At 39.2% G+C, this 13,557-nt stretch overlaps 1 protein-coding gene across 3 annotated transcripts in view; it reads right to left on the reverse strand.

Moving 5' to 3' along the window:
- Positions 1-3,008: 3,008 nt before the first annotated feature.
- The window catches only part of rab3ip (RAB3A interacting protein (rabin3)), a 16,032-nt gene continuing 5,483 nt past the window's right edge, over positions 3,009-13,557 (reverse strand). Inside the window, exons 2-14 of one of the 3 annotated variants that reach the window (XM_084711321.1) lie at positions 13,215-13,372; positions 12,233-12,349; positions 11,577-11,743; positions 10,692-10,863; positions 10,140-10,235; positions 8,647-8,724; positions 8,069-8,287; positions 7,859-7,987; positions 6,281-6,393; positions 6,111-6,134; positions 5,461-5,560; positions 4,340-4,409; positions 3,009-3,149 (exon numbers count right to left, since the gene is read on the reverse strand). In XM_084711321.1, coding sequence (XP_084567447.1) covers positions 3,067-3,149; positions 4,340-4,409; positions 5,461-5,560; positions 6,111-6,134; positions 6,281-6,393; positions 7,859-7,987; positions 8,069-8,287; positions 8,647-8,724; positions 10,140-10,235; positions 10,692-10,863; positions 11,577-11,743; positions 12,233-12,322 — 1,341 coding nt within the window. In that variant the 5' untranslated portion in view covers positions 12,323-12,349; positions 13,215-13,372 and the 3' untranslated portion in view covers positions 3,009-3,066. The remainder of the gene's footprint in view (positions 3,150-4,339; positions 4,410-5,460; positions 5,561-6,110; positions 6,135-6,280; positions 6,394-7,858; positions 7,988-8,068; positions 8,288-8,646; positions 8,725-10,139; positions 10,236-10,691; positions 10,864-11,576; positions 11,744-12,232; positions 12,350-13,214; positions 13,373-13,557) is intronic. The other 2 variants (XM_084711323.1, XM_084711322.1) reach the window with 2 other exon arrangements.

A 13,557-nucleotide genomic window follows, 5' to 3' on the forward strand; every position in this document is an offset into this window, starting at 1 on the left:
ATCAGTTCGCATTATTTTAAATGTAGCTGTGTGAGCTACTTATCTATGGTCGGTGTATTACCTACAGTAGATGGCGGTCGGCACGCTGCCAGTTTGGAGAAGCCTTGAAGGAGACTTTGGTGAATTTTAAGTAACTCTTTTAAACACAGAATAACACAAACAGACTAAAGATCAAGGCAGCGGTAGACCAGCAGCTCCTGTGTCTGTGAGGTAAAACTGCTGTTTTTGTCAGTGGAGTTTGGTTAGTTTGGCGGGAGTGATACTTGGCTTAAAAAATGTCAGTTTCCTGTCAGAAACGTCTGCCTGACAGCAAGGTAAAGCTAGATTTTTAGATTTTAAATTTTTTTTGGGCGTCTAAAGTCGTTTTGCTGCTGACCCTGTCCACAGCAGACCATTTCCACACAAAAGTCAAAGAAGGACGAGCAGAATAAAGTCAGAGGTCTGGTTTCAAACACAAAGACGTCGCTCCAGAAGTGTTTTAAACTGAAAATGAATTCCAGATTCAAATTCATGTGTACAAACAACTCAAGAGAGAGAGAGAGAAAATGTGCAGAGTTGCTGACGTCATATATGCAGAAACATGGCAGACAAACGTACGTGTTAATTGTTTTTGATTAATTCATGTATTGCATATCAGTTTTTGGTCACGTGTCATCTGTAATATGGTTTCAGGTGCTAACAGTTTCTGTCCATGAAGAGAGACCAAGAAAACTAATTTATTGTCATCAACCCTGATAACAAGTCAAGTAGAGACATACCTCAGTGGTTTTTGGGGAATGTTGTGGTGCAGCAAAAAGCCTGCGAAGAAATCACTTTGTAACGTAAAGTTTCGAACATGAATCTTTACTGGAACGCTCGTCTGAGCCAACCATCATCCAGACGCTACAACAACAACAACCCAACACTCTGTAGCGTCTGTTTTATCTCCACATTCAACAACAACCTCCAAACTTGGAAAATCCAAGGAGCATGTGAACGCAGCACAAAATCTCTGCGCTGTGCAGGTAACAAATAAATCCAGTCTGAATGAGGCTTTGAAGTTTGTACTCGTGTTCTTCTGATTATCTTTGCATCTTAATGTTCTTCTTTACCATAAATTAAAATTAAATAGAAGCTTATACACAGTTTCATTTTGTAAACAATTATTGATTGTTTGGTCTTCAGATTAACTGCTGGGAGTTTTGTACATGTCTTGACAATTTTCACAGAATACCAGATACTTTTTACTGAGGAATTTTAATAGTTTAATATGTTTAAATTATAAGAACCACTGCGAGGAAATATTAGGGCCACTGAAGGCTGAAAATAAAATACAGCAAGCGACAGTGTTTGTAGTGTGAACCCTGCAAAGTGGTTCTTAAAGGAAAAAAAACAAAACAAAAATTTTTTTTTTTTCTCAGAACTTTATGACTTAATCTCAGGGAATATTAACGTTTTTTCTTGTAAATTATTTAGTTTATTAATTAGTCTGACATATAATAATATTAGTTTTTAGCCTGTAAATTTAACACTTTAATGTAGACAATTTCATTTTTTTCTTGATAATAGATGACTTAATAAAATTTTCAAGTTTTCTTTCTTGTAGTTCTTTTGTATTTTTTTCCTCTTTGATTTACCACTTTAATCTTTTAGATCAGTGTTTCCCAGCCCTGGTCCTCAGAGCTTCACTGTCCTGCATGTTTTAGATGTTTCTGCTCCAACACACCTGATTCAAATGATCAGCTCGTTATCAGGCTTCTGCAGAGGCTTGATGACGAGCTGATCATTTGAATCAGGTGTGTTGGAGCAGAAAATTTCTAAAACATGCAGGACAGGGGAACTTGAGGACCAGGATTGGGAAACACTGGATTAAAGGATGAATGGATGGATTAGAATATTTGAGGGTTTTTTCTCATAAATGTCTTAGAAATTTCCTAAAATTAAAGGCATAAATGTACACGTTTTTGACTTTATAATCTCAGAGAAAATTCATTTTTTTTCTCTTAAATTTAGAAATTTAATCTCAGAGAATTTATTTTTAATGTCAGAAAGCTTTATGGCCCTGATACGCCGCCATTGTTGGAAAAAAAAAAAAAACATGAGACTTCCAGAGTAGTTAAATCTGAAGACAAAAACAGAAATTTCTGTTCAGAAAATTAAGTGATCATTTTGAGAAAGATTTTTACAAAAAAAGTTGCAGTTTCAAGGGAAAGACTACTACGTTCTCAATTACTGCGACATTTTCTTTTCTTCTCAAAATTACTTAATATTTTTCCTCCTTTTTATGACTTTATTCTCAGAACTATGACGGCGTTTTAGGGCCGTCGTAGGTTAAAAAATAAATAAGAAGCCGGAGGAGGAGGAGTGATATTCTGGGAGAGAAAAAAACTTGGAAATTTGCAAGAAAAACAACTCTGATATTCTCTGAGAACATAAAGTCATTCATTTGCAAGAAAACAAATCAGAAATTCTGAGATTTAAGTCAAAATTTTATGTGAAAAAATGGCAAGACAAATATTACCCTCCTACAGTGGCTCTAATATGACTCCGCACATAACACTGTGACTTTTTACTCAAAATATTTAAACTATATTCTCTAAATCTCAGATGTTATCCTCCTCATCGTGGCTCATTTGTCCGGAAAATTTGTCATTAAGGACAGAATTTATTTATTTTTCAGCCATGTTTCACTTTGATATTTAAGAAGGAGAAAAATAAGCAAAGGTCAAAGCTCCTCAGATGGTTTAGACAGATTTCAACTTTTAACTTCTCTTTTCATGCCAGTTTTCTTCATATACTGGAGTGTTACATGTTTCAGTAACGTAAATCTCATATTTTGGATTCAAACTCAACAAACCTGCAGCTCAGTAACGACAACAGACCACCGACGTCACAGTCTCTCTCTCGTGAAGATTGGAAACAACCAACAGTTTATCCTCTCTCACACACAAAAACACACTCACACGTAGAGGAGGAGGAGGGGCGGGGACGCGGGCTGGGATGAGACGAGGGGAACCAGAACCGGAGGAGGAGGAGGAGCTTCAGGGCAGAGTCTGCTGTGATTGGAGGGCGGGGGCTGTCCGTCAGTCACAGCTGGTCTTTGTAGTAGCCGAGCTTAGCGAAGGACATTTCTCTGCGGAGCTGCATCACCTCCCAGAACATCTGCTCCGCTGCACACAGAGACGGAAACAAGACGGTCACATGATGTAATCACACCAAGTAACTGAGTACTTTTACTCAGTTTTCAAGGTATGTGTACATTTCTCTCACAAAACCTACCGGTTCCACATCTTGATCGCTACTGAGATGTGCAGAAAACTAGTAATGATTTGTGCAGTAATGTCAGTAATGATGAGGAGAGTTCTGCACACTGATGATTACCACATGATGACTATTTAAATCACTGCATGATTAAAACTTCATTACTTCTGTCTCACTATTAGCTTTTGTAGGTTAAAAAAAAAAATCGCAGTGCGGGTTGACAGAGATAATATTGTCAGAAAAACTTTATGAATTTCTGAAATTAAAGTCCTAAATTTACGAGAAAGATACTCCAGTGGTAAATTTACGACAAACCAAAACTTGTGGTGTGAACTTTGCATAGTGATCTTTTATTATTATTGTACTTTTATTACTATTATTGAATCTTTTTCTCATAAAGTAATGACTTCATAATCCTGGAGAATATATTTAAGTTTTGATCACGTAATTTTTTTAACTTGCAAATTTGCTCCTTTAATCTTATTAATTTGCAAGAAAAAAGTTCAGAAAGTTTTTTCCCCTAAATTTACTACTTTAATCTCAGAAAGTTTCTTTTAATAAATGGAAGCAACTATATGAATCACTGTTGAATTTCTTTTCATTTTATACAAACACTTGAAATACTATTGAAAAAGGACACATTTATTACTGTTTGTCTATTCAGTATCACATTATACGTATTACAGTGAATATAAATTATTCTTATCAAGAATGAGCTTTATTCCATCAGTTTTTATTAAACTGACAGAAGGTGTCATCATCTGTTGAACGTTAACTGAACACTGACTGGTAGATTTGATTGCAGTTTATGAAAACACGTTTTACTTACAATCACTGTCTCGTCTTTGGTCCAGTTTGTTTCACTGTTTTGGGAGTTTTGAGCCCTTTTTCTTTTCTTGGCTGAAACTGAACTGATTGACGTCTCTATTTAGTTGTAAAATAAAGTTGCGTTTAGTTTTTTAGTTTATGCAGAGCAGAGGCTCACATCCTTTTTTCATTTGTTCCCAGTGAGAAGACGGCGATCAGAAAAGGTGACTCATGAGCAGGGCTCTTATGAAGAGTGTGTGTGTGTGTGTGTGTGTGTGTGTGTGTGTCTCACCGTCCTGCTGTTTGACCAGCCCTTGGTGGATGTAGCGAATGTAGGTGAAGAAATTACACACTGCTGTGATCTGAGGAGACGACAGAGAGACAAATAAAAAAAAAAAACGATAAATAAAGTGTGAGTCTCAGCTTCAGTTAACAGAGAACTCAGACTGATCAGTACTGAATCTGAGATTCTCCTGGATGTGATGTAGAGTTTGGATTCAAACAGAACTAAAGATTTAATTTTTTACTCAACATCTCTGTCCACAAATTGAGCCTCTAATGTTTTGTCACACACGGAGGACTGTAACTTTGGAGGGGACACACTTCATCTTCAACTGATATGAACAAAGTTTTCCATTTTCTGTTTTATAAACAGCATAAAAAGTGAGTGGGAGTGATAAAAAGTTAAATTATATAAAGGGTAAAAATAAACAGGAGATGTTCAGCATCGAATTATTAAAAAGTCTGAAGTGAAAGAAGAAGACAGTAATGACAGATGTCAGCCTGCATTCAACAAAGGAACATAAGAAAAATATACAATCTTTTCCATTTTTAAAGTGACGATTAGTGTCACCACTTCAGATTTTAATGATCAGAATAACTAAATACTTTCCAGCACCAATCACAGCAGAAGCAGCACAAACGTCACTGAGGAATCACTGAGGTTTTCAAAATAAAAGTTGGTGAAATTATTTCCATCTGTATCAGGACCTTTTGAGTGTTTTCAGTACATTTTACCTAATTTTTAGCTAATTTAATACTCGAAATATGAAATTTTCATACAGTTTCATCTGACCCAAAATTAAAAATACAGACTTTTCCTCTTTCCTGTACCAGTAAGAGGAAAAATGTCTATTTTGATTTTAGGTTGAACTGTCGCTTTAAACATATTTATGTATAGATTTCAGAATTTATAATTTGCACTTGAATGCACCAAGACTGACACCAAAGATTTTTTTTCCTTAAAAAATTGCTCAAACAGATTAATCGATTATCATAATAGTTGGCAACTAATTTAATAGTTGATTAATATTCAATTAATGTTGCAGCTCAAAAATATCAGTTTGTGTGTGTGTGTGTGTGTGTGTGTGTGTGTGTGTGTGTGTGTGTGTGTGTGTGTGTGTTGATACTCACTCTATATCTACAGTAGGGAGACACGTAGTAATAGTTGGATGAATCTCCAAACTTGATTCTGTGCTTACAGGTTTTGGTCTGACCGCTCAGGGCACATTTTCTATCAGACAGACACAAGACAGACAGGAAGTTAAAGGTTTGTGTTTCAACATGAACAAAACTTAATTTGATAAAAAAATAAATAAATAAAACTAAAAAGCCTAAAGCAGTGTTTCCCAACACTGGTCCTCAGAGCTTCACTGCCCTGCATGTTTTAGATGTTTCTGCTCCAACACACCTGATTCAAATGATCAGCTCGTCATCAAGCCTCTGCAGAAGCCTGATGATTTGAATCAGGTGTGTTGGAGCAGAAACATCTAAAACATGCAGGACAGGGGGCCCTGAGAACCAGGCTTGGGCAACACTGGCCTAAACTAATGCTAAAACTTGAGGAAGCAAGGATGAAGTAAAGGCAGGACGGGTTAAACATTTATCAAGGTTGTTCTCATCAGGATGTCTTTGATAAACCCGGACAGGAGGAGGGACTCGAAGGAAGGATTATTGTGAGTTAGCAGGGGTGTTTGGAGGAGTCAGGCGGGTCGAGGAGCAGCCGAGGACAGATTAAAAGATGCTGATGGGAGAGAGAGACAGAGACAGAGAGTCAGACTTACGTGACGAGCTCGGCCCTTCGCCCACTAGAGGAGGGAAGTGAGGGAAGATGGAGAGATGACGATGAAAGAGTGAAAGCTCGATGAGGAGGAGAAAGAGTGTGTGTGTGTGTGTGTGTGTGTGTGTGTGTGTGTGTGTGTGTGTGTGTGTGTGTGTGTGTGTGTGGTCTCACTTTGGTCCTCCACACTCCACCGCAGAGGCTTTGACCACAGGCAGCGGCTGGAAACCGACCGGCTCCACACTGAGCGTGTTCTGCTCCACGGCTTCCAAGATGGCCGAACCCAGCTGAGGGACGAGAGGAGGATGAAGGACGTGATGAGACATGGTCGTTTAGGTACATGTTAGATTTAAACAGGTTGTGTTTGCTTGTTTTAGTAATCCTATTTAAAATGAGCAAAAATTTAAAATATCATTCAAAATTGTTTTGGATCGAAATGTTTTGTTTGTTTAGAAAACTTTTATGGAAAACATGCCAAATTTTTGTTTTTTTTTCTCTTTATAACAATTTCAATACTTTTATCAACTGTTATGGTTTATTGACTTGCAGGGCTTTTTTTGATTAGGTTTTTATGATTTTAGATATGAAGCATTTGAAGATACTCAAAGCTACTGATACTACTGAAGGGTTCAAAAGGTTAAGAAACAGGAGGCTCAATCTACAGACCTCCTCCTCCATTTTAAATATGTATTTCAATGTTCATCTATAATTAATGTGAGGCTTCAAAGTTTAAGTTTTTCTTGAACTTCGTCCTTCTTTGTTTGACTCTGGACAGTTTCAATGCTGAGCTACAGAGGACGGACGGTAACACAAAGAAATTCATTTAGATTCTTCACAGAGATGACGCTGTTACCCTCTGCCTTTTCAGACAGAACTAGTTTAATTAACCGTAAAACCAGCAGCTTATTTGTTTTTATACTTTTGCAGCAGAAAAGGAAGTGATGCAGCTCATGTCTCGGGATCCCTGCTCTCTTCTGATTGGCTCACAGGTACAAGGTCCTCTGTGGACGACACTCAACCAGACTACACAAAGTTATCTGTACAGGTGGAGGAATAATTAAAACTGACCTGTTCAAATGTTCAATAATGTTCCTGGGCTGTTACAGATTATCTTACACGCACTAAAAGAGCTCAAATATGCATTAAATATTAATTTTGTCCCTGTAGGAGCAGTTTGCATTTTATGTATAGAAATCCAACATTTGAGTGACTGTATGAAGAAGAAGCTTCAGCTACAATGAATGTTATCAGAGACAGATCAATGTGTGTTTATAGGACACATTTTATCTTCAGTTGATCCTTTTTTTTTTTTATTAAAGTTGTCCTGTTTATGTTTTTATTTACTATTATTTAAAGTACAAGTGTCTTGATGTGACTTTTGATTTTATAAGTAAAGAATATCAGCCAATACATTATCAGTATTTCTTTACTTCATGATATCAGCATTGGCCCCAAAATTAAAAAAAAACAAAAAAACAATTTGCTTTGTTTTCATATTTTTTGCTCACTACATAGATCTGTGTGTTAGTTCATAGTTTTGATGTCTCCAGTATTCATTCTTTATTTTTATATTTCTACATTAAAGAGAAAACACTGACGGAGACGTGTGTCCAGACTTTTGATTGGTGCTGTGTGTGAAGCTCCTTCATTTGTCAGCAGGTATGAAATTCCTGCAGCTTTACTCGATATACTCCAGATAAATTATGTAAGAGCAAAAATTCATACAAAAATAGTTTGTGCGTCTCTGTGTACCTCGCTCTTGCTGAAGGTGAGGCAGGGGTAGATGTCCTCACGGTAAACTCTCTCCAGGAAGCAGCAGCCTCGGTCCAGCGTCGGCTCCTCCTTCCACGCCTTGAAGTCACTGAACAGCTGACTGTCCACCTGTCACATGACCGACAACACAGGTTAGCACCGTATGGCTAAATATCAGCTGTTAGAAAAAGCTCTGGAGGCTCCGCCCACCTCTCTGCACTCCCGTACGATCGGCTGCGTGGCCGACGGGTCGGGCTGCGTCCCCAGGATGGCGGAGGAGGTGCTCTTGTTCCTGCTGTGGCCCTTCCTGAAGGGAGTCTTCACGCCTCCTCCCACCGCTCCTGCAGAGGGGAGTTCGCCCAGCGGGGAGGTCGGGGAGGAGAGCACGAGTGTCTTCAGGGCCTGGACCTCCGCCTGGAGGACGTCGATCTGAAGAGGAGGCGACGGATCAAAAATGTATAAATGTTGTTAATCTCATTCTGCAACAAGCAAAAAGCCACTCTGTCTGATCGGGTCCTTATTCTTGTTTTTGTAGCCTGTTTATGTTAACAAAAAGGAAATTAAAGTATTCTGAGCAGCTCCTGTTTACAGAGAGACAACAAACACTGGATCACTTTACCGCTGAAGAAAACTTAAAAATGTCACAAACTTCAGGAAAGAAAATATCTTTTTTCTCTGATATCTACTCAGATTTATTTATGATGTATATTGTGAATTAAGGCGTCTTCTGGACATGTAAGTCACTCTGCATGATGTCAGTGTGTGTTTGCAGTGTTCGGTGTTGTCACCTTTCCCAGAGCTTCTTTCAGTTGTTTCTCAGCATTCGCCTGTTTGATGTTCGCTTCTCTGACCATTTTGTGGGCCTCCTGGAAAACATACGCAGACACACAGAACTTCATCATTCACAAACTGTCCTCACCCACGATATGTGAAGCAGCATCTACACATGCTCACTGCACGTTAAAGGAACAGTCCACTCTACACAAAAACAAAGTAAAGCTCGGCTTGTTAAGACTCCCAGTGGCTACTAAGTGCTGGTTTTGCTGCATACTAAGGTTTAATCCCAGGAATGCACATCCAAACCATTTCCTGTTAAATATAATAACAGGAAAAGCATCTTTAAAACTTTTAGAATATATGGGAATATATTTACAAAGTATTAGGCCTAGTTTACTTTCTAAAAACTTATTCAACGGCTGTTTGTGTGCGCCAAAGAAGCACACCATGCGTGATAAATAATTCATTAATAAACAGAAAAACGCCTCTCACTGCTAACAGTTAGTACGGCAACTTGTGGCTCTACCATCTAAATTAAGCAAACACAACAGGATATCTGCCACCAGCTGTGTGTGAAAATACTTTATAAGATTGAACAATGAGGATTCAAAGTGTGCACTGCGCTCTGTGAACGGAGGGCGACGGGTGGTTGGCTGTGACATTTAGAATCTCAGAAATAGTGAAAGCGAAAGACCTTCAAAGTGTGCAAGAACACTGAATTTATATTTTATGTAAAACACATCTGGATGTACCTTCAACAGTTGGCTGTGGCAAAATGCGCCTTTCACTAAAGAAAGATGAACAAAATCCATAGAATAATTAATCTGAATCACTGACTTTATTATGCCGACTATACCGAACATCGCGGCCTGCATGTTGGGAACCGTCGGCTGCGTCGCACCAGTCGCCTCTGAACATGAACAATCTTAAAGGCATAATATGCAACAATTTCCCTAAAAACCAACTACAGACTGGTATAAACATCATCCATTTCAATCATGACTCAGTAGAAGTTGACTGTTGACTGTGCCATCTGCCAGTATGTCCTCAGCTTTCTCATTATTTTGCTGCTCAGGTAGATTAAGCAACGCAAAACGTTGGTATCTGACATCCTGGCGTTTGTCTGGTGCATTTACAAACAGCTTGGACAAATTGTACTGATTCTACTTTAAATAAAATAAACAACAAGTTGGAGATTTACTCCCAAGGTATCAAAATTTGAGTCCAAATGTCTAATTTTCTGGAAAATATTCACCTCTACTGCGTACGTCTATACAGGCTAGGGGAAACACACACACACACACACACAGGTAAGAGTCCCAGCACCTTCTATGAGAGAAAGAATGAGACAAGAACAAGGAGGAGGAACGTGAAGAGGAAAAGAACAACACGCTGATGAGGCCAGTCGGACAGATTCAGTCTGTTTCCTGAACTCTGCCTCAGGAGGAAGGAAGGAAACAGGAAGCAGGAGGACACGGAAAAGACGGAGAGGAGGCTGACCGACCTGGAAGAGACTGGCGGTGAGCTCCTCCAGCTCCTGGCCGAGCTGGTCTCTGACTTTAGACAACCTCTCACACTCCTCATCCTTCAACAGCAGCTCCTTACACACACACACACATGCACACACGCACATATACACACAAACAGAAAACAACACAACAGAAAAACAACCGCCAAATGAACACATGAAAGTTAAATCATAGCGTGGCAACAACAAAGAAAGAGATGAAGAAATAAAAATTAGTGAAATGTGTTTGAGGATTGAAGCATCATTTACATCTTAAATAATAATAAACATACAAAAAAATGCATTTAAATAAAATATAACATGTTGCATGATGTTAATTTTAAGTAATGAGCAGTGTGGAGGGATGTAGTGAAGTCTGATACACACACACACACACACACACACACACATTCCAGCTGCACACACTCACATTCAATTTTAAATTCCTTCAGATTAAAACCAGAGACTGTGTGTGTGTGTGTGTGTGTGTGTGTGTGTGTGTGTGTGTGTGTGTGTGTGTGTGTGTGCGTGTGTGTGTGTGTGTCCTACCCTCTGGGCCTTGGCGAGCTCCTCCTTCAGCCTCTCATATCCCTTCTCTCGGACCTCCATCACCGACGGGCTGCGCAGCCGCGACAGGCTGTCGCTCAGAGCGCTGCACTCCTCCCCGTCCTCTCCAGACAGGAAGTTGCCCTCAGCCGACTCCGCCTCCTGGCCTGGCACGCTGTGTAGCGTAACCATGGAAACAACAGTGGTCAGTTGTGACAGACTGATAAATTGTTGGCATATGACAGGAAATAGACATTATTATTTATTATTGTGAAAATTAAAATAAAGCAAATAAAATCAGCATTTTTTTTTCTTTGTCAGTGATGTCAATAAGATTTGGAACATTAAATTATCCATTCTTACTCACCACATCTGACCCTCAGCTGTACATAAACTAACAAGTCCAGAATTCGAATATATTCATTTAGAAATCATATTAAACAGAGAAAAGCATCAAATCCTCATATATGAGAAGCCGTGATCAAAGAATTAATTAAGGTCTACAAACTTTTCAAGAGCCATTAAAGTTTTCATCAAAAAAACAAACAAACAAAAAAAACCCAACAACACTCATTTCATCATTTTAACATTCTGGAAAAATAAAATAAATGTTGAGCTTTAAAATATTCAAATATGCTTAGTGTATTTTGCCTTTTTCTACCTGTGAATTATATATTAGTATTTGTATATTGTCTCTGTTTTTGTTACCTAACTTGGGATTATGGATGATTATGAATGTTTACATCTTGTATCTGTATGTTAATTAAAGTGGTCTGTCTTTATCAAATAAACAAATAAAGTAAAGAATATTTGACATTCCTCCTTAAAAAAACATCAATTAATGTTTAGTTAATTACGACAGAGATCTGGATTCAGTGTTTTCTTTACCTTCCATTGTGGCTGTGTCGCGGCGTGGAGTAAACCGGCTGCGTGGGGAGCTGGTCGGCCCGCAGGGAGGTGGGAAGGCCAGGAGGGGGCGCTCCCAGAGAGTGGGTGCGGTACAGTGAGGTGGGCGGGGTGCTGTGACGGGTGGGGGGGCGCTGCTCTGCTTGGTTCTGCAAGGGCACAAAAAACCAAGGAAACAATAAAAGCACTGAAGGTTAACAGGGTGATAAATGAGTTGAACTGCAAAGTTTTTTGCAATTAATCAATTAATCGCTTCGCCTTTAATTGTCAAAAAAAAAAAATTGTGAAAAATGCTTATTGTCCAACCAACAGTTCAAAACCCGGAGACGCTTCAGTTACTGCCATAAATGTCAAAGAAAAGCAGCAAATCCTCAAATTTAAGAAGCTGCAACAAGAAAATGTTTTGGCTTGAAGAATGACTGAAACAACTGATTATGAAAAAAGTTGTCAACTTATTTTCTCTCCATCTACTGACCAACTAATCGTTGCAGCTCTGTATATAAGAGAGGCAGGCTGAGACCAGGACCGTGTTAAGGTGGAAATGAATGAATGAATGCTGCAGGCAGCATGTGAAAAATAGCTCATCCCTTTAAAACTTTCTGGACTTGCCCTTTAATGTTTGGCGAGTGTCGACGTACCTGAAGGTCAGGTGTGGTGGGCGAGGCCAGGTTCACCTCATGGAACCCCTCCAGAGTTTCTGCATTGCTCTGACCGCTGCTGCAGGCCATAGCAGCTGTTCTCAGACATCATACACTCTGCACGACACACACACACACACACACACACACACACACACACACACACACACACACACACACACACACACACACACACACACACACACACACACACAGAGCTGTCAGTGATGCTGCAGTGTGTTTATTCACATTTAATATGTTCACAGGAGGCTCAAAGCTTCTGTTTGTCTTTGCTTCAGTCCAGACTACAGACGGAGGATCAGTGACTAACAGCAGGAGGCCGAATAAGAGGCTTCAAACTTGTTTACTGTTGTGGTAATGTGGTAGTGTCATCAAAGATCCTGAGTACAGAAACACACAAGTCCCAGATACATTTAAGAAACCACACAACAATCTTACAGCCAAACAAATCACCGCAAGGCTGTGGGTCAAACTTCAACACTGAACACGGTGCATCAGTGGCCTTTTACTCTAACTTTTGTAAAGAGACAAATAGCCAGTGCACCTCTGTTTACATTAAAAATGTCTGAAAAGTGGATTTGGTGGGTTTAATAGGGACGTTTACCCTCAAGTCCAGGACCCCAAACAGAACTAGTTTTGATTATGAGACCCTTGCAGTGAATTTGAAGGATTTATGATCCTGTTGAACTGCTAGACTGCTATGAAGACACATAAACACACATTTGTAAAAGGTCTCAGTTGTATAGATCGATTGGATTTTCTTTAATGCAGGTTGTACTTTGTGAAAATGACATTTAATGACTGAAAAGATGAGAGTCCCATCCAGCAACACATTCATATAACTTTCCAGAGCAGTCAGTGAAAGGCCTGCAGGTGAATTTAAAATCTCCTCCAGAACTAAAGGCGCCCAGCACTTCAAAGTGTGACGTGTGTGTACATGAGTGTGTTGTGATCTGTGTACCATAGTGCAGCGGTGGATGGACAGGCTGGCAGGATGGACGGAGGCGTGGAGTCAGTCAGTCAGTCAGTCATCAGACAAACAGTCGGTGGAAACCAGGACGGTCTGGAGGTGAACGAGTGACTCAGCAAACTGACAGATGGATAAAGACCGTCCTCGACCTGAGACAAAGAGAGAGGACACAGATTTATTCATTTTCTAGATATCATTTCAATAAAACTGGCAACTCAAGTGAAAATATAGTTTCCAAACAGCTGGTTTTATAAAAAGCAAACAAACAAGGATGATTATTTTCCAAATCGATTAATCTGTCAATTATATTCTTAATAATAGTTGTTTAATTGAT

The sequence above is a fragment of the Lutjanus erythropterus genome, chromosome 22 (genome assembly GCF_056507025.1).
Source record: "Lutjanus erythropterus isolate fLutEry1 chromosome 22, fLutEry1.hap2, whole genome shotgun sequence".
NCBI lineage: Eukaryota > Metazoa > Chordata > Actinopteri > Lutjaniformes > Lutjanidae > Lutjanus > Lutjanus erythropterus.